This window comes from Balearica regulorum, chromosome 3 (genome assembly GCF_011004875.1).
Source record: "Balearica regulorum gibbericeps isolate bBalReg1 chromosome 3, bBalReg1.pri, whole genome shotgun sequence".
NCBI classification, from domain to species: Eukaryota; Metazoa; Chordata; class Aves; order Gruiformes; family Gruidae; genus Balearica; species Balearica regulorum.
In genome coordinates this window covers 38,917,066-38,941,353 of record NC_046186.1, presented here as the reverse complement: position 1 = coordinate 38,941,353, position 24,288 = coordinate 38,917,066, and the positions used below count along the sequence as shown (strand labels likewise).

General features: G+C 42.4%; 2 protein-coding genes across 5 annotated transcripts in view; both read right to left on the bottom strand.

Moving 5' to 3' along the window:
* CYB5R4 (cytochrome b5 reductase 4) overlaps positions 1-11,723 on the bottom strand; it is a 43,927-nt gene extending 32,204 nt beyond the window's left edge. For 3 of the 4 annotated variants that reach the window (XR_012834457.1, XR_012834456.1, XM_075747614.1), the window contains exons 1-5: positions 11,592-11,718; positions 10,167-10,320; positions 7,545-7,645; positions 5,349-5,433; positions 1,704-1,745 (exon numbers count right to left, since the gene is read on the bottom strand). Coding sequence is in view for 2 of the 4 variants with exons in the window: in XM_075747614.1 (XP_075603729.1) it covers positions 1,704-1,745; positions 5,349-5,433; positions 7,545-7,645; positions 10,167-10,320; positions 11,592-11,666 (457 nt within the window). In the remaining 2 variants the exon portion in view is untranslated. Of the gene's footprint in view, positions 1-1,703; positions 1,746-5,348; positions 5,434-7,544; positions 7,646-10,166; positions 10,321-11,591 lie in introns of all 4 variants that reach the window. The other variant, XM_075747613.1, reaches the window with a different exon arrangement.
* A 1,211-nt stretch (positions 11,724-12,934) lies between these two features.
* Positions 12,935-15,502, bottom strand: RIPPLY2 (ripply transcriptional repressor 2). The gene is given in 4 exon segments (XM_075747612.1): positions 12,935-13,136; positions 14,942-15,006; positions 15,175-15,484; positions 15,486-15,502. Coding segments are annotated over 4 exon segments (558 nt in total). The 3' UTR covers positions 12,935-12,970.
* Positions 15,503-24,288: the final 8,786 nt, after the last annotated feature.

The following is a 24,288-nucleotide window of genomic DNA, read 5'->3' as shown; positions in this document are numbered from 1 at the left end:
CCTATGTCTCCAAGTCACATAATCTTGACAAGAAAAGTTATTGCTAGAAGCATGAGGGGAAGCAAGATGGGAAGATCACTTATTTCTCTTTACCTGGATCTAATGTGAATATTAAAGATGCATAGGAAAGGTCCGAACAGCTAGACAAGCACAAAGAGTAAGGAATTCATGAACCAAAATAACCAAGAGGAGAACAACATTGAAATAGATGGTAAAATTAGTTTTCTACTTGAATATAAAATATTTATGATGTATTTAATGACTATTAGCTGCTGGTGATGATATTCTGATAAAATAGTTTGTTTTCTAATTCCCTCTGTCATTCAAAGCAAGATTAACAGGTTCCAGCAACAACTTTGTTGCTGAAGAAAAAAAAAAAGGATAGTCAGGCAGCAGACCCTGTCAAAGTTTACCTTAACACCTTACAAGGCTATACAGCAAAACAGGAACAAATAAAAATCACAGTCTTGCATACTTTTATATGATGTATGTTTAACCTTCTGTGTAGCTCAATGCTTCTGCATACTAAAAGGGAGGGCAAGGAAGACAATATGAGAAAGAAGAAAACAAGTGAGAACTCAAATTCACCAGAGAAAGCATGAACATGAGCTATCCCTCACTGTCTTGACTTGCTGGGACACTGTCCTGAGCACTTCTGTGGCTTCATCTTAAGACACATCTAGGTTTCTGCTCCTCCTGCCATTCCAAAATTTCACTGCTCTAGACTCCTTTTCCAAAGTTTCAGCCTAGACTTTTCCATGACTGAGTTGCACCTGTTCCCTTTCATGCCAATAGGTCAGCCTTGAGTTCAAATTGTATTATTTCCCTGCACAGGTGTTCATCTTACTTGCTCCATCAACACACTCCAATCACACATTATTTGATGGGAACTAGATGATCTTTAAGGTCCCTTCCAACCCAAACCATTCTAGGATTCTATGATTCATAAGCCATATTGTTTTAAGAAGCCTCTTATACTAATATGACTAATCATTTCCCTAAAAGCATCAAAATCAAATGCATAGTTCTTAATCACTAGCAACCAAAGCTACCTCCAGTACTCAAGGAAGGGCTCAGTGAAGGCTCGAATCCTTTCCCATTTCTACAAGGGCTACCGTCAACCTCCCGATACATTCCCAGAACTACACTTGCTTCTTTTAGAGCTACACCAATTGTCAACCCAGTCACTCTCACAGTTACATCTCAAGCAGTTCCGTCACACTGTCATCAGCTAATTCACCTCCATTTCAACTTGATTCCCAGTGATAACCCTTCCAGCTTTTAGTAGAGACTTATTAATTCTATGTATTCCCCAAGATTTTGTCTTCTCTCTCCTACTCCAGCCCCATGGCCACCTAGCTTTTCTGACACAGAGAAGGATCAAAGAGCCTGGCAATTTTGTAGTGGCAGATTTCATAGCACACAGTTATTTGTGACCTATCTTGTCTGACTCAAGCAGAAAGCTTCTCTCTCTCACACCTCCCTTTTCTATATTACCCTACTGCCGTCTTATAATACTTTTAATCATTGAATTCACAATACCTGATTAGAATTTTGCCTTCCGGAATTTCCACAGATCACTACAGCCTCAGGATCACATTCGAATATAAAGACAGACAGAAGTCTGGATAAACACTGCTTATTCAATAATACTCAAAGAAGTTTAAGATTCATTCCCCACCCTGCTCCAGGTGAATACTTACCATTAAGCTGTTTCTTCTCTTCAGACAGACTAGAAGAAATCTCTACAAGCATTAAGAAAAAATGAGCACGACAGTAAGAAGTTACGGCAGAGTACTTGCACACATCATGCGAAATAAATAAGCCAAAATAAGGATCTCCAAATAAACCTTCCAAAACATTAACAGATTGACCAGGATGCTTCAGACATCAAGAAGTCACAATTAAATGCAGCAGTGATTACCATTCAAAAAGATTATGTAAATTTAAAAAAATATTATGTTAAAAAATGCTGGAAGCTGCACAGCACTAAAGGGTAGGAAACGCAAGAACCCTAATCTGGCACTTCATAACAAACATCACAGATTATCTTGTGCAATTATAAACTTCATAGGCTAAGAAGCTTGCTGAATCTGTCAGACTTCAGCTGACACTTGTCTCAAGACAACATGTAGTAGACACTGCATCTGACCTACAACTATCTAAAACCCAATCCTTGGCAGAAATCCAGTAAAAAGAAAATCTTCCTAGAAGCTCCTTCTGTCAAATGGTTTTATTTGACAATTTATCTGAATTTTTCATTAGATGTACAGTATGCTGCAACTACTCCCAACAAAGAAACAAACATTAGCAGGAAAAATTAAGATAAAGACCAAGCAGGTGAATTATATAGTGTCAATTCACATATATAGTGCTCAATTCTAGGGGAAAGGCATTATGCCCTTTCAGTCACATATCCTTCTGCTGCTCATAGCAAATCTGTGGGAAAACTAGTCCTCTGGATGTATCCCGGCCCCCTTCTGCCTTCTCTACGTGCATATCTTGGAACAACCCACTATGAAGTCCCATTTTATAGTCTCCTTTATGGGAGCCAGGTTTGGAGAAGTAGAAGAAATGAATGTGTTTATCCTGCTGCCTATTATGAAAACTAAAATGTGTATGTTTCTCCCCTATTCTTCTGAATTCCTCTAAGTGTTGTGCATCACAGCAGCCAGAGTTACAGAAAAAATGTCATTGAGAGAGAAATGAAGGAATGGCTCCTGGAACGAAGCACCAAGCATACAGTATCGCAAAACAACTTCAGAGCTGACCGAGAATTGCCTTCATCAGAAGCTTTTGTGCCTCTAAAAGGTGAAAACAAAACACTCCACAAGATGAACAGGACAGTTCACCCAAAATTTTTGGGTATGGTATCTGTCTGTGTATTCTGCTACACACTACTTCAAGTCTTCTGCCAGGATAGGCAAGTCATTCACAAAAAGTAATTTCTGATTAAAGATAATTTTTGTGTTCCAAAGTCTACTCTCATTTCAGTACATTTTAGCACACTGCACTGAAACTGGCATTGCAAATTTAAGGACTGTTTGAGGCATTTCCATGACACAGCTCTACCTTTCTTCCTCATACGACACCACAGCTCTCAGCCTAATCTCATTGACTTAACAATAACACAACATACATTCCAACTCCCAAGCTATGTTACCACTTAAGTAACAGAGCAACATAGATACTAAGATACATCTACGAGAAAAATTAGCAGCAGCAAAGGGTACCAGACAAAGTAATGTCTGTGCTAATATTTACAGCTGAGTACCCTGATGAGAAGTCAAGCAGTTTAATGCTGTACAGGTTTGCTGAGGGAGATGGAAGGAGAAGGAAGACACTGAAATAATCTCTTACATGCCTGGGTACTGCTGTAGTTACCGCACTGGCCTTCTCAGCACATACGAACACTACACATTTCAGTGCACAGCTCTACTACTCTGTAACATCACAGAAGGGACACTTCAGAATTTCCTACCACACCATCAAGCAGCATTCCCAAAATACAAGTTGACAAAACACTATCATTAGCAACTTCAAAAGACTCTTCTTAAAAAAACCTGGAGTACGCAAGGACAAGCTTCAGCTTCCTTAAACAGTTCAGTGAGCTAATAATTGTACAACCTTCCAAAAAACCACCAGAACACAAGAAACTAAGCTAAACAACCACAAACCTTCCAGCAGTGCCTCAACAAGCCTACATCTGTATTGAGACTGCACCAAACTGCCCTATTGCCAAACACTCACCCTCTGCCACAAAATGCAAGCAATGCATTCCATAATTTGAATTCCTGTCTTTCCTCTACACCTATGGGCCCATTTAATCCTATACTCAAAAAACATGCACCTTAACTCCGTATTTTATTCTTCCATTTTCAAATGCAAACTTGAGTGAACATGGTTTTCTGGAAGGATGCAAGACAAGAATTATTGCTGGTCGATAGCAAAGTTAGTCAATCATGGTTTTCATAACTGATTATTCGAAACAGAAGGATACATAGCCTACTAGGAATCAAAGTAAACTTCGAGAATTTTACAAGGAATTTCAGCAAATCCAGTCTCTACTGAGTTTCATTCTTAATTAATGAAATCACGGTTTTTTAATTCCAAAAGAGACACAGGCAACAGAACCATTTTTACACAGCTGGCAACCTTTATCCAGCAAATTTTGCTACAGCAAAATGGATAGAGCAGTCCTATTACAGAGGAAAGCAGAAGAAAAAGCAAACAGTAGAAAATGGACTGTCATAGCTGGCAGGGGCAAAGACATGTTTGTTTTTTACTGACTGGCTGTCACAAGAATTCCTTTCAGTTGCAGAAAAGTTAGAGTAATGAAATGAACAAAAGTCAGGTTTACTTTTAAATTTCTAACTCAGCTGACAAAGTTATCTTTAACACCTCAACTCCACAAAGCAGTTATGCTGTCGAGGTTTCTTCACATTTTGCAGCATTTACCTTAAAGGCTCCACACTGGAACGTGCAATATTCCCTTTCATGTACAGACTAAACTCAGTCTAACTGTTGGGCAACGTGATCTAAGTGCTAACCAGGTATGCAGCGCACCTTGTCCGAAGTTGAAGAGCTACAAGAGATGGCTAAATTTGTGAACTAAAGGATGCCTAAGAATTTGAGAAAAATAGTTACAAACATGAATTCTTTCATGTTTTCACTGCTGTTTTTCTAAGGGTCAGTCTTCAGTAATAATGTCTGCTTCCTAGGTATAGCAAATTTTTGCTGTGGCCTACAAACCAAAACAAATATGGAAGATTAAAGTCTCTGGAAACCATCACCAGCATTGTAAGACAATATACTACATCTCTTGCTGTCCTGGCTCAGAGGAGTCTGTTGTATCAGCAAAATTTTCTCCAAGTAAATTCAAACTAAAGGACCCAATAAAGTGTTCTGGAAAGGATATCTGTTCTTAAAGTGGATTCAAATATCTCAATACGTACACAACTTGCCAGACCTATCTCTGGTGCTGAAGTGATTGGACTGAAAATATTGACTTTTATTTCCAAGATTAGAGAGCTGCCTATGACAGTTTCTTCTTCTGATCCCAGGGGACAAAGAGGGATCTTGGGGGGGGGGGGAAATATTTCTATATACAGACACACACACGTGTCTGTCTTCTGATGACTAAAAACAAAAGAAGAAATGTAGCAGTACATTACTTCTAAAAGTCTTCATGCATAAAATAGTTTCATCTTCAGGTATCTGCTGTAAAAAGACTGAATATATGCAAGATTAGAAACTCTCTTAAATATGATGATTTAAGATTTCGCATGATTTCCAGACAGCTTCAGAATAAAACATAAACTAAATTATCTCATTCTGAAAAACCTCACCTTTTGGAGCAGCAATAGTCTTGACAGCCATTCTCCCAACAAGACATTCCTTCAGCATTGATTCGTAATTGACCCAACGATGAACCTGTATTAACAAAAATGGTTTTCACAAAATTTGTAATTCTTGCTATGTTGTTCCATGCACTGAAATAGAAAAGTTCATTTTTGTACAGTGGCTAATGTAATTCATTTAGCTGATTTTTATTTTTAAAACAGACACTCACCGTTCCATCTTTCAGTACTGTTTTTTACTTCTATCACAGATAGCACATAATTAAATGAAAAAAATAGGACCATGAAAAAGTGACAATAGTTTAACTTCTTCATTTTATGCTTTGCAGTATCTGAACATCATAATCTTGGGCTACAGAAAATATTTCAGAAGAGCATTTTTATGATGTATGCTATGCAATTAACAGAATAAAGACCTTGTCTTTACAACAAGGGTAATTAGTCTTGATAGATACAAGTGAGGGGAAGGACACAAAGATAAAAAATAGTAGTTTAGACACACAAACACCTCCTACCAAGTTGATATATTTCTGTTTGTTTCTGTCTTACTATCATTGAATTATTTGGAAATTACTTATTTCAGAAAGTCAAACAGAAGTGAAGAAAAAGCAGTAGCTTTACACACCAGAACTGGAGAACTTGCAGAGGAAATGGATGGCAGAAAAGCCATTTCTGAAAGGACATCCAGAATAACATCACAAGAAGAGACAAGGAAACAAAGTGCTGCATGACAAATTTGAATGGTATGTAGAGATTTAAAAATAAAAACTTTAAACTGGACAAGCTAAGAAGATGAGAGAAAGAATCCCATCCACAAGTTGTAGTTTCCCCATACACAGATAATAAAGAAATGAAGGATTTTGAATGACAGTTATTTTTTCCAGAAATTTGAGAAACACTAGCAAACTACCAGACTCTTTAAGAGATCAGTATCCCACAGAGACATAATGCTAAGGCAGAGGGGATAAAAACAGAAATGCCTCTAGAACAGCAAAGACATCAGCCAGAAACAAAAATGTGAACAGCATATTTTAACGATCTGAACACTGCTTTTCACTCCCATGAGAAAATAAACTAAAAAAAAAAAAAAAAAAAGAAAAAAAAGGTAGCAAGTATGTATCTGAATTTAGTAAAAACTTGAGGGGCTTCCCCAAATATTCCTGATGTCAAGACTTCTGTTTCCAAGTACATCATACAGTACTTGACAGTGATACAGTCACAGAATTCCAAGGCCACAACTTGATACTGGATGAACTTTTAGGCGATAAATTCCAAATTTCTTGAAACCAGAGGTTTATGCCTGAATCCAACACTTCATTTGTGAAAGGATTAACCAAAGATAAACTTAACAAAGCTAAATCTTTATTTACACTCATTGTTAAAAACATTTTGCAAAAAATAAAGGCATAATACTGCAATGCATGAACTGTAAAGAGATCAAGATTTCCTTTCAAAAGCAGAGAAGATTTCCTTTCCGGTCTTTCCCAGTTTCTCAGACAAACCTTGTGAGCCAAGGAGACTCAAAGAATGCCTGTTTCTAAAAAATACCAACTCCTTTACAGTACCAGGTTTGCAAATGATACCTTACAGAAAGTACACCCATTCTGCAGACCCTTTATTTTCTGAGTCTTTTCAAAACATTTAAAAAAATAGTAAACGAGGAAGAGAACAACTGTCATCTTGTGATTTGTTCACAATCAGTTAATAGCAGCCCCAGCATTTTTCCTTAGTACTTTGTTCACTGATAATGCAGCAGCCAAGTTAATAATCAAAAGAATACCACAAGCATTTTTCAAAAAGTGAATGTTCTGAGAAGAAAACGCCTCTCAAACAGCAATTAAATGCTATCATAATTTATTAAGAAGGTGGTATCTCTAGTTGTCGCTAGCTTTATTGTTATTTCTGCTAAAAAAAAAATTAATAAAATGGTCAAATTGAAGCATCATTCCAACAACATAAAGTGACACTTTCATTATTGACTTTTGGTACCAAGTTTAAACTACACTATATGCCTCTTTCAGCACACATAAGAGCCATTGTGAGCAGTAACCCATTGCCTTTCCTTATACCTGAAAAATATCAAATCATCTTTTCCACTGGAATGCCCTAAAAATAATCAGAAAACATGCATTTTTCAAAATACCTTTCAGTGAGCAAGTGTCATTTGCTGCCAGTTGTTCTCACCTGATCAAAGAGATCTGTACCATCAGTTCCTGCTGCTTTCATTAGTTCATCCTCACCCCCGGGATGATATTCCATGTATGGTGTGACATTATATACAAATCCTGCAGAAAACAGAATAAAGAAACGTGAGCAGCATTTCTACAACTGCTACCACCACTCCTATCTCCAAAACCAGCCGAAAGGTTACTGCATATTAAATAGTGTAATGGCAAACAGTAGACACGATCGGAACAAACAGTATGACTTTTCAAAACCAGAAACATGAGTTACACAATCACATAGAGCACAAGACATACATTATTACATAGAGAGGCCTACAATGCCACACCACTTTTCCTAGCAAACATCTGGAGAAACCTGCAGGGTTAAGACTTTAACAAAATAAACCCTTGAAGTTGAGCATGATGTATCCTAGCTAGGGGGTAAAAGAACCAGAGGCTGGTTTAAAGAGAGACATAAAATCAAGCCAGCTAGCACACAGAATTGTTTTCACTCCCCCTTCCAATTAAGTTACTGCTAAAGTGCTGTCACAGTTGTTTCCCTAGCACCCATCACCTATGGAATAAAACGCCAACTGAAATGTACTGTCTCCCATAAGGAAAAACCACTACCATCAGCAACAAAACTTCCATTCTTCAGATTCAGCAATCTAAAAAACCTGAACATAGCCTATGATCATTAAAGGCTTACAGCTCTGGTATCAACTTTGGCTCAGCATTCTTTCTACACGAGTACTATTCTTAGTATTTCCAGGGAGATAAAACAATGCTTCCTCACAGGTCTGAAATGATGAAATCTAATTATTGTTGCTAGGCAACCAGCGTAATTAGATCCTGGAGAATGCAGCTATAAACAGATTTAACTACGGACATATTGCTGCTTAGAGGACTGTTGCAGGCCCTACCTAGCAGAATATTTAAAGATATATAACATTATCAAAACAGGAAGCTACCAGAAGCAGAACTGTGCCAGTGCTTTCACAAGAATCTTTTAACACATTAAGAAGTGTACATTAATTACTTCAGAAGGAGAGGCAGAATTCAGAACTGGGCAGGAAGGAGACATACTTGGGACTATCCTAGCTCCTAAGAACAACCACCCCAGACAACAAAGGAAGGATCTTTGCATATTTCACTGACCTGACCTACTGATGAATGTATTCACTATGCCATCTTGTGTGCAGCACTGATTACTGCACGCAATAAAATGTAAGTAACTATCTACACAGTTAGGACCTCCCAAACATTAGCCAAATGTCCAATTTCATTAGTAGTTCTGGAACAAAGAAAAGGCGGAGATGGAAAAATGTAAACACAGATACAGAAGCAGCATGATGGAATTCTTGTAAAAACCAACCTCAGAGATGCAGTCTAGGAGGAATAAGAGATTAAAACCAAAACAGAAGCAATTTTAACCAGTGATTTTGTCTGCACTAATAGATTGTCCATTTTTAAGGGAGAAAAAAGAAGAGACCTCCACAGTAAATAAGCTTTCTTTAGCTCTCCTCCCACTAGTTTTGCCAGCATATGCAAGAGCAGCACACAAAGCATTAACAATCCTATTATTTTACCTATGACATTTTACCCTTATTTTCACTCTCATCCCCTTTAACACCCAAGAAAAAAAACAGTCACCCTCATAAATTCTTAACTTTATTTCGCTGGAGTTCAGAGATGACATTATGTCAAATATCAGTGCTGTTCCTTACCAAATCAAAGTTACCACTAAATGAACCACTCTTCCTAAAGAAATGTCACATTAGCTACTCCGATCTTCTTAATCTATCTTCATAGAAGTGTTGTTATCTTATAACAAGTTTAAGGCGATATTAATGTATTTTAGCCTCTAAAACTGGAGAGCAAACATCTTACTCCTTTCTGTAAGACAACTAGGAACTTCATTTTCAGCACTGAAAATACTCTTCTAGCCAAGGCTACTGCTCCAAACGACCTTTCACACATTGTTAACTTAGAACATACGATACTTTCAACTTTTGAGCTAAAATTTCATAAAAATAATAACATAAATAGAATGGCTTAGTTACCATAGATACTTGTTATGCTAGATAGAGATTACAATTGCTCTGTGTGGCAACTGTCATTTGCCTTACTAAGTTTTATGAAGTAATACAAGGGGTTGCACGCTTATTTCCCAAAGATCATTCTACAGGTTTAAGTAACATTTTTAATATTTAGATGGCTCTAGATGCTTTAAAGCAATCACTAAAAATAGTTAACTGCTAAAGACAATAAACTCTCCAAGACTGAGGAGTGTAAGTACATGTCAGAATTTTCAATGTGTTACTCTTGCTAAGCATTTGTAGTTTGAAGCATCATCTACAATCTCATGTTTTATTATTTTCCTATGCAGATGTAAGATATGCCTATTAGGAAGGCTTCTTAAGAAAGGCTTGAAAGCAAAGAAAAAAATCTTTGTGACGCAAAAACTCTAACTTAAACTTGTGTCCAATTATGTCAAGATTACAACTTGCCTAAACATAGAAGGCACATAATTTGTTTTGGGGTGTGCCTTTTGTTGTTGTTCGGGTTTTGTTGCTTCTTCTTTAAGTACAGAAGAGACAAGCTAGGCAAAAAATGCAGAAGCAACATCACAGCAACCAACCTCTTATACATATCCAGCAGTCCTCCTTTTTGTTGTGTTTAGCAAGCTCATCTTCGGTCACTTCAATTAGCCTCCCTTTTAAACCAGTCAAGTCCTTCCCACTTTTAGTTAGCCGAATCCAATCCATAAGACTCCTTCCCGGTTTTAAAGGTACCTGAAAAATAACAAATGTACAAACACTATTAAACTCTAAAAGAAGAAAGAGCTATTCAATACACTTTTCTAAGATCCCTAGGAGGTCTCTGACCAAACAAGAAATAACACAACCCATATTCTTCACTGATATTTGGGAGCCCTACTCAGCAGTAAGGGTGCTTAAGGAAGTATCCTATCTAGTAACCCACACAAGGTAATTCTCAAACATCAACAAACAACTCTTCCCAAAACAAATGGCAGATACCAAGTGCTACAGTGGCGGTAAAAGGTTTTTGTCAGCATATTTGAGATATGGCCTGAAAACCTATGAGCAACAAAAACAGATTTGAAAATCATGGCCAGGTAGGACAAGGTAGGGAATTTCACCTTCACAGCATTCATAAAGACTTTCTGCAAGCCCTACAGCAACTGGAAATCTCACCCAGGGAAAGCTGGAACTGAAATCTTCTAGCATAGCAGGGATGGATTAGCCATGGCCTGCCCTGAAAGGTGTCTAGCACCTTCCTTTTCAACAGCACCACAGACTGGGAACCCCTTTGATCCAAACTCTAACAGCAGGGAACAGGGTTAAAGAATCGTGGTCTTACAAAACTGCAGCAAAACCACAAGTGAGAAAACTCAAGCGCATATAGCCCCACATCACTTGATGCTACTTTAGTCTCAGTACAAGTTTGCTTCCCAAGTGAGGTCTGCAGACACAAAGTACCCCCAAACCACTCCAAACATGAAGACCCAACATATAAAGCATAAACCGTGTGCAGTAATTTCAAGCTGAAAGTCTCCGTCTCTGCACAGGAGGAACCCTGAGACAGCCTGGGAAGGCAGAGCAGGAAGCGTTTATCACCACCGCCTTCTAAAACGAGAAGTACCAAGTACTTTTCAGGGACGCAGCAGATTCAGCCCCCCCACCCGGGGCCCTGCCACAGCCACCGCCTCCCCTCGGCGGCTGCCGGAGTACGAGGCCTCTCGAAGGAAGCGGACAGACGCAGACCTGCCTCAGTCGCAACCGGGAACCGACCGGCAAACCACAGCAGCTCGGCCGAGAGGGGCCAGGCCACGCAGCCGGCAGAAACTAAGCGGGGGAAAACGCTGACCCCACCGGGCCAAGGCCTCGGCCCGCACCCTCCACCCCCGCACCAAGCGACGGTTACCGGCAGCCCCGCAGCCGGGGCATAAGCAGCACCACAGGGCTCTGAGCCGCGGTGCCGAGAAGGCCCCAACGCCGGCTGCGGCTAACCCCCACCCCTGCGGCGGCCGAGCTGCCCCTACCTTGGCGCGGCCGCCTGCAGCCACCCGCTGCTGGGAGCTGGGCGCAGGGAAAGCCTGCGGGGGTACGTTCAGCATCCTGCCGGCCCGGGCCGCGGCCTGCGCCCCGGCGGGCGGAGCGCTCCGGCACAGGGCGCAGGCGCGGCAGCGGGCGGGGCCCGGGCCCGGGCGGAGCACAGGCGCGGTAGCGGCTTACCGGTTCCGGCCCGGCCGCGTCGCCTAGTGGGAGTCTGCGGTGGAAACCGCTTGGGCGCGGGTATCCCTGCTGCCATCTCGGGCCCGCGGGGTCCCATCGCAGGGCGATGGCGGGCTCCCCCCTACCCCAGGGCAGCGCGGGATGGTGCTGAGGAGAGAGCGCCGTTGCACTGAAGCCGATTTTAAATCCAGGTCTCCCAGCGCCAGGTATGGTGCTCGAGCGCGAAGGTTATTATAGCGGGCGTTACTGTCGCTACCCACGCTCTGGAGGTAAAATGGTGAGCGGGGCTGTGTGCCAGCTGCGCCAGGCCCCCGGCAGGAGAGGTGAGGGGCGAGGGCTCCAGGGGTGCCATGGCCGTGCTGAGCCTGCCCAGCCTGCACCAACACACACGGAGCACCCAGGCAAGGACAGCGTCTGGCATGGACACGGGCTGTACCTGACAGGCACTAGCATTTGAATTACAGTTTTGGATGGTTTTGTTGTTGTTCCTTTAGGGGCTTTGGCCTGCATGATGATTGGTACCAAACTTGCTTATCAAAGTCACAATCAAAACAACTCACATTAAACCTTTTTCTCATTTCTTGATGTCTGCTTTACAAACAAAACTGAAAATTTCATACTGTATTTAGGTATATCAATACAGCTCATGTACATGAGACAGCATGAGTGACTTACAGCAACTCCTTTAAAAGCAAAAACTAGACTAGAATCTGGACCCTTGTCTCAATCTGGAAGACAGGTATATAATTTTTCTTTTCCATGTTTGAAACTCCATTGTAACAGCAGGCACAGCATTAAAATACTTAATCCAACGACTCCTTGATGTGCTTCCACATGGAGCCTATGAAGTCACAATGAAAAAGCTTTCCTTGTGTCCTCAAACTTGGAGGAAGTCACATAACCACAGAGCCCTTTAAAGCAAGGCATCTGTTCTCTGCTCCTAAAATTGATATTCAAGTTACAGTCTACAGAATACAGGACCTCAGATAAAAAAAATACTAATCAATACCTTCCCCTGCCTAAAATAGCCCAGGAATAGAACAAAAAGGCTCAGATAAAATTACAAAACATTTGAATTTTATTAAGAATAACTTACGTACAAATAAATTATATTTAAAAATACTATAATACATTTTTATATTAAGTTTAAATTAAGTTGTAGAAGTTGTGTTGGCCTTTCCTGCAATCAGCAATCTGATTCTGTTATTGAATCTTGTTCCAGTTCATCTTCATCATCTTCACTGTCAGAGTCTTCATAAAAGGAAATTGTAGCTTGAACTGGAAAGTTTTTCAGAAGTGCTTCAGCTTCCTGATATAAGTAATCGTAGCACCTTGATTTGGGCCAAAATAGTCTGAAACAAGTATACAATAGGTTTGCTTATTGTTATTACATATTTTAATTGGAGGCTGACAGACAAGAAACAGTAGTGAAGTTCTGTTAAGCAGCCTACAGAGTTTTTCCTCAAGTGCTCAATTGTGAAACTGCTTTGCTTTCTATATTTAAACAGAAAAAAATATTTTCTGGAGTCTGTATTTTCATCTGAAGACCTAAAGATGCACTTAAAGCACTAGTTTTGTGGCAAACTTACTCAAAAGGGCAAGATTCACTGCGTCTGAAACTTACCACTCCAGTACCACAATACCAGTATTACCTGGGGATCTGATCCAACAACTAATACTGCCCTCACTGGAACTATTCCTAGGAAATATAATAGGTGTCAAACAGGATCCCAAATATATTTGGATTAAATTAGTAGTTTTGTTGCTGAAGGTCCCCAACCTAAGTCATTGTTTACAATGGTCTTGAGACAAATCTCAAAGTGGAAGGAATGTTAAAGGTCTAAGGGGATCAGACCATGGTATTTCACCCCAAACTCCTGTCTTTTCAAGAGGAATCATCCAGACTCCTTACAGAAGAAGCCCCATGGGTCTATATTTTAAAGTAGGTTGTTTTGTATCTAGAAAATAACATAAAAATTGCAGATAATATCATGGTGTAGCAAGGGCTATCAGCTAGTGAGATAATATATTGCAGTTAATATACCCCACAGTTCCTGTTCCTTTTCACCTAGCATCCTCTTTTGCTTACAGTTTGGAAGTAGCTGGAAAAAACAAGCAATAGCAGTCCCAAGAACTAAGACTAGCACATTGCAACATAATGAAGTGCTGACTACAGATTGTTTGTAATAGAAATACATTAAGAAACAGAACTAGATAGTTTTCTAGCAATTAGAAAAGTAATTTCTCTCTACTGTTTAACAGAACCCTGCTTCCTTTGCAGCACAGAGTAACTGACACTGGCTTTGTAACATCTCCCCATTCCCAGTGCTCCCTGCAGCACTCGCTCATACGTAAGCATGGGAGCAGCCACAGTAAGGTCAGAGTCCATGCAATTGCTTAGATAGGCCGTGCATCAGTATTTGAAAGATCAGAGCCTAGATTTGAGAGAAAGCTGCATCTTATCTGGAAGAACTACCTGTGCAATTACTTTAAGCACCTTGCAATACCTACTAGTACTTCTGAACACAGGCTGTCCTGCAGATTCAACTGTATTTATTTCCTTTTCAGAACTGAGTGCAGATACTATCATTACGTTCATCATTAAAGCAGTAGTTACACACGTATTTTTCTAAGCAATGCTGACTTAGTTCATACCACTCTTTCCCATGCCTGCACCTGCTTCCTTGCACCAGGAGGACACTGGAGGTTTGCACAGCAAGACAGCCTAGGAATAAACCCCCCCTCTTTTTTTTTAATCCTGGACACAGAAATGAGTAGCAAGGTGCTCCAGCCAACTCTGCCACCACAAAAAGCCCCACATAACTGTGCAACGTATGAGTCCCACAGAAGCACGTCAACATCTCATCTTAAAGATCTGGTAAATCCACAAGAGCTGGCAATCATTTGCCCATTTGATGTCTCAGTTCAAATCCACTTAGATGGCTAAATCACTCCGAAGGCACTTTAATATCTACATAAATATATGGGTGGGAACAAAGGGGGCGGGGGAGTGAATGCTTGGCCAGCCCGGCATTACCCTGCCGAGCAAGAGACTCTTCCCTCCTGGCTGTGCAGCACCAGAGGCCTCGGCAGCGAGGGGACCGGGTGCCCGGCGCTCCCCCGCGGGAACTGGCGGCGGCCCGGGGCAGCCACTTACCTGACGGGGTGCGTGTACTGAGCCAGCTTTCGGGAGGCTTCCGCCAGCCCGCAGGGGCTGTGAGGCTGGGGAGGAGAAAGCAGAGATGAGCCCGCCGGCACGGCACGCAGCCCTCGGGGGGGCCCACTCCGACCAGCCCCCGCCCCGCCGCCGCCCCCCCCCCCCCCCCCCCCCCCCGGGACTGCCTAGACGTTACTACGGCGATGCCCCGTCCGACCCCCCACCCCACTCACCACGGCGGGGCCGCTGCCGCTCCGCCGGCCCGCCTCGCCCGGCGCGGGCACCCAGGGCCTCCAGAAGGGCGCGGACCTGCGGGGCAAGGGCAGGACCGTTACGGCGGGGCCAGGCCGAGCCCCGCACCGGGAGGAGAAGGGCGAGTATCCCTGCGGGGGGGGCGGCAGCGCCGCCGAGGGCGGGCGGGGACATCCGCACCCCATCCCTCCGCCCTCCATCCTCCGCCGGTCCACGGCCGCTCGCCTAGCCCTGTCCGCCCCGGGCCCGGAGGCTTTTATAGCCGGCGGCGGCCCCTGCGCGCCGCGGAGCCCACCTCCCCCGGCTCATTTGCCAGCGCCATCAACAAAAAGGCTCCGCGCGAAGGCGCCGCTGTGTAAACACGGGGCGCGGACGCGTGCATGTCCCAAATGGCCGGGGGCGGGGGGGGATTTGGCAGGTCGGTGTTAATCGCACTTGAGCAGACACATGGCTGCTGCCGGCAGGCGAGGAGGGCGGGGGAGGGAGCCGCTGTGGGAACGGAGCGGGGGGGGGGCGGCGAGCGCAGAGTGAGGCAGCACCGGGGACGTGCCCGGACCGCTCTCCCGGCCCGACGGCGGGGGTCGAGCTGCCGCAAGCGCGGCCGTTTGCTGTTAAAACCGTGTTTGTTTATCCCGTCGAGCGGCAAGGCAAGGCGTGCGGGAAGGGAGCGCGAGCGCCTCCGCGCCCGTTGCGGTCCGCGCTGGTGCCGGTAGCGCCCGCCGCTCCCCGAGTCCGAGCCGGCGGGAGCGGGGCTGCCGCGGGGGGGGGGGGGGGGGCGATTCCCGCGGCACCCACGCGGGGTGCGCAGCCACAGACAAAGGAATTTCACTCTGGGGTGGTGGGAGAGGATGACGCTCCGTAGAGGGGTCCTTATCTCATAACGCGTCACCTCCCAATACACTCCACGACATATTCCCCCTAACGTAACATTGCTTTCTTACTTAGCATAGTGGTTTTTTTTGGTTTTTTTTGGGGGGGGTGGTGGTGGTGCAGTATTTTTACTGAGGAAACGTGCCTTCTTTTATTCTTTTCCATGTACTGATACTTGATTCCGCTGCCAGCATCTGATGCTGTTGCTACACGCACAAGGTTTTATGCCAAACTTGTACCGTTTCCATGGTCCCTGGTACCAAGGGAGCTTGTTTTTATTTCCATTTTATATTTTTTTTTCCTTTTCTTTCTGAGATTGCAATAACTGATGCATGTGAGAGGGACATCAACAGCAGAGTGATCGTATATAAGAGCTAGTAAACAGTAATAGCATCAGCCCTGAGGAAGCTAGGAGGGTTGGTGGGATGGAGCTGCCCTGGATGCTAAAGGAAGGCTTCAAACCCAGGTAATTTATTGGCCCATTAAAGCCTGCCATTACTGAGGCACCACAAAGACTGAGACACTGTACTCTTTGGAATAATATTTTGCCTTTTTGAACGTAGCCATAAGGAGCGTGTCTACCTTAGCACTGCCCAAGAATAGCTGCAGATAGGTTCCTTGTGTCTTCCCCACCAGATCTTCAGCACAATCTGTTTCACTATTTATAGTTCCAGCAGTACACCTTGTAAAAGATGTTACATATTAGAAGTTGTGTGGGAAATGTAAACAGATTAGTAGCATTAGATTAATAGCTTTTTTTTTCCCCAGATCTTTAAGTCAAAAGCACATGTAGACTGAACTGTCTTTCTGAAGAAAAGCAAGCTCTTCCTTTGAAAGACAAATAGATGGAAGAGTGCATTTATTTAAGCTTGTGCATGCCGTGATACATTCCGACTTCATCAGTGGATGTATTCTGTCATTTTGGAGGTTTCTGCCATTTGACCACTTGGAAAAATTAACAATTATTATGACTTTAAGAGTTATTAAAGGAAAATATTTCACAGTGAAAAGCCCAAGTTAGTAGGACATTAGGGTTAACTGTTTAAAAGAATCAGATTTCCAGAGTAATTGAACTGCACCGTGATGTTTGTAGCTGTTTGCATTTTTTCCTGCCTCATTTTCACTGTGGCCTACAGTCAGATTAATTAAAATCAGAGTGAACAAAAGGCTCAAACTCCCCAAATATTCATCTTGCTGTTAAGAAATGGAGAACAGAGCAAAGTAGCTTGTGCAATAAGTTGAGTTTGGTCATAAGCAAAATTGTATATATTTTTTCTCTGTTTCCAAATGGCTACTGTGAAACCTTATCAGATGAGGGAAACTGTAAAACAGATGTTTAAAAGCTGTCTGATGGTAGATTCTTCTTTTGCCTAAATGAAGTGAGAGCAATAATTTTTGTAGTTGGTATTTCTCTTTTGAGAAATATAACACAGGCTGTGTAAGAAAAAAAAGAATAGAGACTAGGTGCATTGTCTAAAGAAGAAAAGCAGAAACATCCTCCATCACATTAGTAGTGACAAAGGCCTAAGAGAACACAACATCAGCTTTATCTGTTTGATAAAGCATAAAAATCAGTTTCAGAGTCTACAGTAAAAGCCACAAAAGAAGGGATGTCTTTGGCCAATGACTCTTAATTGTCTCAGGATTCTTTTTAGTACCTGCCTGAAATGAGAAAATGTCCTAGGGAGAAAGTGTGATTTACCCATTAGAGAGCCAACTGAAACAGAGGTGTTGAAAGGATAAGGAGAAAATAATGACTAACAGCTGTTGTTGCCCTGCATATTTTCACACTATATGACTCTTCTTGGCTTTATACTTTAGTAATGCAGTCCTGTTTATTGAGAGAAATACAAATTTTCTGTCTTTGCAATAATAAGTTATTATCCTTGACACCATAAAAAACAAAACAAAAACCCACCCACCCCCTAACATTTTGCTATCTTCCCGCTGCCCTTGAAATATAGGCTAGGAATCATTAAATCAAGACTAGATTGTCATGGCTGTCTTGTCTTCAGTTTGTGCACAGAGCAAGAGTAACAGTGTGTTGGCAAGTTACTGTCTGAGCCATCGTTTAATCGTACTAAAACCTCTGTAGGCAGGAGCTACATACTGCTGCTGAGCAAACAGTTGGTCAGACGGGAGTGATGGAACATGCTTAAAAATGAGAGTTTTTTGGGATATAGTAGTGGAAAGCATAGTTCTGAATTCAACATGAAGTCTGATAAAGGCAGTCCATGCCTGCATTCTTGACTCATCTAAAATGATATTCTGTTTTCTGTGCCTTAGTTCCTGCCTTTTCGTATTTCAACTTTTTTTAAAAAAAGTGTAACTCCTGGGCTGAAGGTTGTTCTTGTTTGTATGTACATAACTAGACTACCTTTAGTAAAGCAGGGCTGGGAGTCAGGATCTGTACTGTACACTGCTGTCAGTATTACACTGTGCTGTAAATATTATAGTGGAATGAAAACTGAAATATGATGTTATATGGTTTTCTTTACTCTCTTATGCAATAATAAAAATATGTAGCCATTCCATCCATTCTCAGCTTCTTGAAAAATTCTCTCAAGATCATAGATTTTTTTTAATTGCCTTATATCACTTTCCAGGCAGGTTATAGCTGGCAATTTACAGGGTTCAATTCTGTTTAGCCACAGTTTGATTTTTATAGGGATTTTTATATAATTGCAATTGAACCATTTCAAATGCTGTACAAATAATTCTTGTACAATCACTCTGGGTTTACAGTAGTAAAACTAAAACCCCAAGTTTGTTTTCTCAGAATGTATACCAAGCAGTATTTATCCAGAATTAAAGTAATTCACTTGGTTTGGTTTAAATTGATTAAAAGTGCTTTTGTGGCTTTCTGCAGCATGACATCTTGAAATGTAATGTACTGTTAATAGGATACACAGAAGAGCAAACACAGAGGTCTGTGCAGATTTGAGTGTGCTACTATAAACAAAGAAGGTGTTCACAAATGGCTTAGAGCTAAATTTGACAAGACAGTGCTAATCACACTTGGACATGGGAATATCTGGACAGAGGACACTTAGCTGGCTTCGTTTTAGCCTCTCCGAAGGCAGTGGTGGCTCTCATTTATTAGTAAATTGCATGAAAATCATTGCATGAGTTGATACAGGGAGCGAATAGGCTTGATCTTGTTAGGACTTTGTTTTAGTGAGAAAGGCAAGGTCAAACATGTGGAACTGCTCCTCTGCTTACTGATACCAGACTGAGGAAACCGATTAACAGACAAAATTTGATCTTGAGTATTTTATAGCCTAGCTTCATCTTGATGCTTCCAATTTTGGCAACACTTCAGGAATGGGTTTTAGAAAGTAAGCGTATGCCTGGTATTTGCATACAGATATTGACTGTACATGCATATGTCATTTATTTACATGTTTGTTCTATTAGCTCATAAATGGGTCATTCTTTGCCAGTAAATGTAAAGTTTACCTAGGAAATTTATGTGCACAACTTTGGTAGATGTTCATCTGTGTGCAATTATAATTACTTTACTGGAAACTTTACAGCAGTGTCTTATGAGGCATCAAGCATTTTTTTTTTATTTGTGATATGATATATAGGGCATTTTTTCTGCTATAATTTGAAAGTAAAACGTCAGTTTGTAAAGAACAAAGAACAGCACAGGTGGTTTTACCAACCTCTACCCTCACCGTTATTTGTTTTTGATACAGTATTTTCAATATCACTGATGTACCTAAAAGTGGGCTTGGTTCAACATTTCCACAAAATGATTTTTTTTGTCGGTAAATAATATTAGATCCAAACTAGGTCCTGAGAAATAAAATAAATACAAGTTCAGTTTTCTTATGGCAAAAAAAAAAAAAAGGAACAGAACTTAATCAGCAGATGTCTATTCACATTACCAATGGCTATAAAACTATTGCTTGACTAATAAAGACCGTGCTTGTCTTATTGCTGTTGTGTATTTTTTCCATCCTATTTATATACAAAAATGCAGCACATACTCAAACAGTGTAACTCCATTTAAGCCCGGGTGCCCAGTGTTTCCTGCAGAGAGGTATGTTTGGAGGCTAGAGATGGAACCCTCTTTGGTGGAAACATCCATCCCACTTCTCCCCATCTCTGGATTTTGACTAGGCTGGAATAGCATTAAACGTCATTCTGCCATTTTATGGAGAAAGTTATTCTTCCCCTTCCTCTATTCCACTGGATGTGAAAGGTTGCAGGAACGCTGGAAGGAAAACTTTAGGAAAAGGAGGGATGCATTTCCAGGAAGGCACATGGCTTTTCACCCTCTTTGTGCTCGTGGAAACCTTCTTCCCGGTGACTTAGGGTTAGAGGATCCAACAGCGAATGGCCTCACTCGACGGGACACAGCTCTACAGTCCGCTCTGTCAGTGAGGCTGAAAACCTCCAACTTTCCAAGATTTATCCCAGCCCTGCTGCTGTTATAAATTTGTGGTCACATGAGCACGTTCAGGTGGATGTTGATATCTGCTGTGGAATACGCAATACGTCTCTGTGTGTGTGTGTGTGTGTGGCACACCTCCTTGAGGCCCCCGCGTGTCCATGTGGCAAGGTGTGACTCCCCACAGCAGGTTGGGCTTCCTCGTTTCCCTCCCCCATCGCACTCCGCTCCCAGGCCCAGGCTGGCAAATGGTCCAGGATAATGTATCCACATGGGAAAGTGACACGTTAAGGGACTGAGAATGTGTAATGGGATCAGCCACTGGTTACGTGGATCTTTTTAAAAATAAGAATATCATTTGCTGTTGAGTTATGGGCACTTTAAATTCCATGCAGATAAGAAACAGACATCGGTGCTGAACACCAATCTTGTAACTTCTTTTAATAGAATGGGAGTCAGTGAAACACTGATACATCATTAATGCCAGGGCTCAGCAGAAGTGTCTGGCTCGCTCAGCGTAATGCAGCATAATGTCACAGCGTTTGCTGCAGTTGGGGCACGCGGTGCTGCAGCGTGGCACTGGCAGGATTTGCCCTCTCACCTCTAAAAAGAAGTGGGAGGCAGCCAAATGAAATGAAGTCGCTCCAGCCCAACAGCTAATGACAGAAGAGATGTAGAAATTAGATAATCATTGGAATGTCCTGATCTGACTTCTCTGACTGGTAATACAGTAATACACTAGCAGTGTCATCTCTCCTCTCACAGTGTTCCATTCAATTAACTGTTTCTTCAGATTTATTGCTTTCCTGGCTGCAAAGATAGTCGTGGAAGCAAAGTGGTGGTTTTTCAATTTCCCCTGTATCTCTAAGGCATCAGCACAGCATCAACTCTCAAAAAGGATGCCTGCCACTAAGCGGGTGATGTATATAACGCAGTATTTAACCTCTGGCAGGAGGGAATGAATTGCAAGAAATGGCGATGCGTGAGCCGTACCTCTGACAAACAAGCACCTGAGAAAGGCAACGTGAGTCCTAAAGATAGCAGTGCCAGCTCTGAGGAGCACACGCGGTGTCTTGTACTGCGCTGCAGGGATGTCAGAGCTCTTACACAGGCGCCCGGAGATAAGCACTGACAGAGACCCCGTAGTCCTGTGGTTCCTCCTTGGCTTCTGGTGATTGATGTTATGAGGCTGCAAATTCCACCGTGGCAGAATTTCAGTACTTTTTCATCGCATGCTTATCATCACAAACCGGTGATCCTAAATGGTATCACTGAACACAGGGAATAGGAAGGTCATTGTACAGGCCTGTCTTAATGAAGATGGAGATGAATGGCAGAGGTACCAACAGCAAATATTAGTATTAAGACTGCCTGTCAGTTCCCTTAAAAATAACATTTTCCATGGTTTATAACCAAATTTTATTTGGACTAAATTTTTCCATGGTTGGTTTATTCAGGCTTAGTTTGGGGGAAAACTGTGATCAAAATAAGACAGCTCAAATCATTGAGCCTTTTCCAAGAATGAGGGAGAAATGGTAGAAACATCATCTTGCAACGTAAGAAACTTCCAGTGCCCTTTTTGGGGAGGAGATTAACAAGTACAGGAGCAGTGCATGGTTTTGGACCATGAAGTTTGCCATCACTGCAGGTATTTGTCTTTTGGTTTTTCTCTGAAAATCCACTCAAATTCAGCCAGTTTCCAGGTCTATAAAAATCATAGTTTGAGTGGCTCACTAAAACAACTTTGAAGAATTTACTTACTAAATTCTGTGAAGAATTAAATCTGCCTGGGGCTCATTTCATCCAGAACGGATCAGGGCTTTCCTTGCAACCTGAACTTTGTGTTGCTGGAGGCTGGCGTAGATCTTGAAGTGAGTTATCCATACTAGGAGACACTTGCTTTTCTTCTGCTCTCCTCCACTTCCTTTGAATTGCCCAAACACCTGGGCTGCAGCAAGAGGAGGGTGGCAGGAAGAGGAGGAGAAGGGGAAGAAGTAGAGAAGTGCTTTGTTGGCAGACACACACTGGGAAGTGGGGCTGAGGCTAGGGTTTGTGGGATATTGAGAACCAGGACTAGAAATTATGTTCAGGGGAGGTAGTGGGGGGTTTTGATTAGCCCAGTGGAAGACTAAGCCTGGAAAAGGAGATGAAGAGGAGCCTCTTCACAGATTTTGGAAGTAGCTCCTGGACCTCCTCTAAGGCCAACTCACTTCTCCTCAAGCCACCCGCCATCCCATGGACAGAGACAATCAGATCCTGGAGCAAAACCTCCAGGGTCACAGCAACTTCCTCCATGCTGAGTGGGTCACCCTTCCCTCTCCAGCAGACTGGCCACCAAGATAATGCTCCTATATCTGCATGCCAGAGCCTGTTGGTGCACCCAGAGCCCTGACACTGGAACCAGGCTTGGTGAGGAGAGAGGTGAGGAGAGAAGGACACCCATGTGTTCTGAGTCCAGGGGACAGCCAGGCCAGGGCTTGAGCTCATGAGGGACATCACAGCTGGCTGACCAAAGAGCTTAAGTCCTGGGGAGGCATCCTGGAGGAGCTGGCTTCAGTAGATGTGGGGAAGGGTAGCTTGAGGATGTGGGGAGAACAGACCATGTTTGAACAAGGAGACTGCCCAATGGGCAGTGGAGAACAGGAGGAGAGAAGGGGCAGGACAAGTCACTGATGAGCAAGGTTGCAGAAGCAAAGCAAGAACAGCTGGAACAGGAGCTGACAAAAGAAAGCACTGAGCATGAGAAGGACAGTTTGGACTGGAAAAGAGTAACATGGTGATGTCAGACAGGAACAGGTTCTGTGTGAAGGGTGAAAGATGGATGGGAGGAGACAACGGGAGAGAGAAATAGAGAAGAAATAGAGAATTGAGAAGAGTCATGACTAAAATATTAGTACATTTGATGGGAAGGGAGAGAGGAATCAAGTTTGGAAAAACATAAATATAGGAGTAGTCGGCCCAGTGTACAACTTTCCAAAACCTGGGATGGACCTGGAGAGACTCTACCCCAGCAAAGCCTGAGAAACCTGCTGGCAAGATCCCATCTCCTTCTAGGGAGGTTCCAAGTTGGTGCCACTAACAGCTGCTCTGTTCGCTCGAGTAACAAGAGGCAGCATCATAGACCTGAAGTTTCCTATTGAGATCCTACTATTGCATTACCTGATGATTTTTCCCCACAGAGTTGTTCCGTTTGCATTTGTACAAACACAGGAATTCACCTCCAGACTGTGATGGGGAACACTTAACACTGCAAAGTCTGTCACTCAAAAATCCTGAAACTTTTGAAAAAAAAAAATAATTAGAAAAATCTGTGAGATTCACATGTGAGTTATATCTCATCTAATTTAAGTGTTTAATGGTTAATCATCTAAGTCTAAGATGGTGAATTCAGGCTGCCATTAGGTAGAAACCTTCAGGTGACAACTAATTTCATCTGAAGATGAGATGTCTAGGATGTCTAAAATGTACAGGGCAGGCAAGATGACAAGCTCTCTGGCACAGTCTGTCTCTCTACTCACTCTAAAAGATGACTAGTTTAGCTTAGAAACATCCAGTTCAGCTTGAAAATAGCTTTTAGATGTCTTAAGCTAGGTAATGTGAATCCCAATGACATGTTTCTGTATTTGTGTGTCTGATATGAGAGTCAGCAGTATGATTTGTAGAAATATGTAAGTCCAGCCCTCCCAGGGTTTGTAAGTGCAAATTCCCTCTTGCATTTGTGTGTCCTAAATACCTCGGACACTGTGGATCTGGGGCTCATGAATGCCGCTGAAATTAATGAGAATTATGGCTGAAATGCGGTACTGTATAATTCAAGGCTATGGAA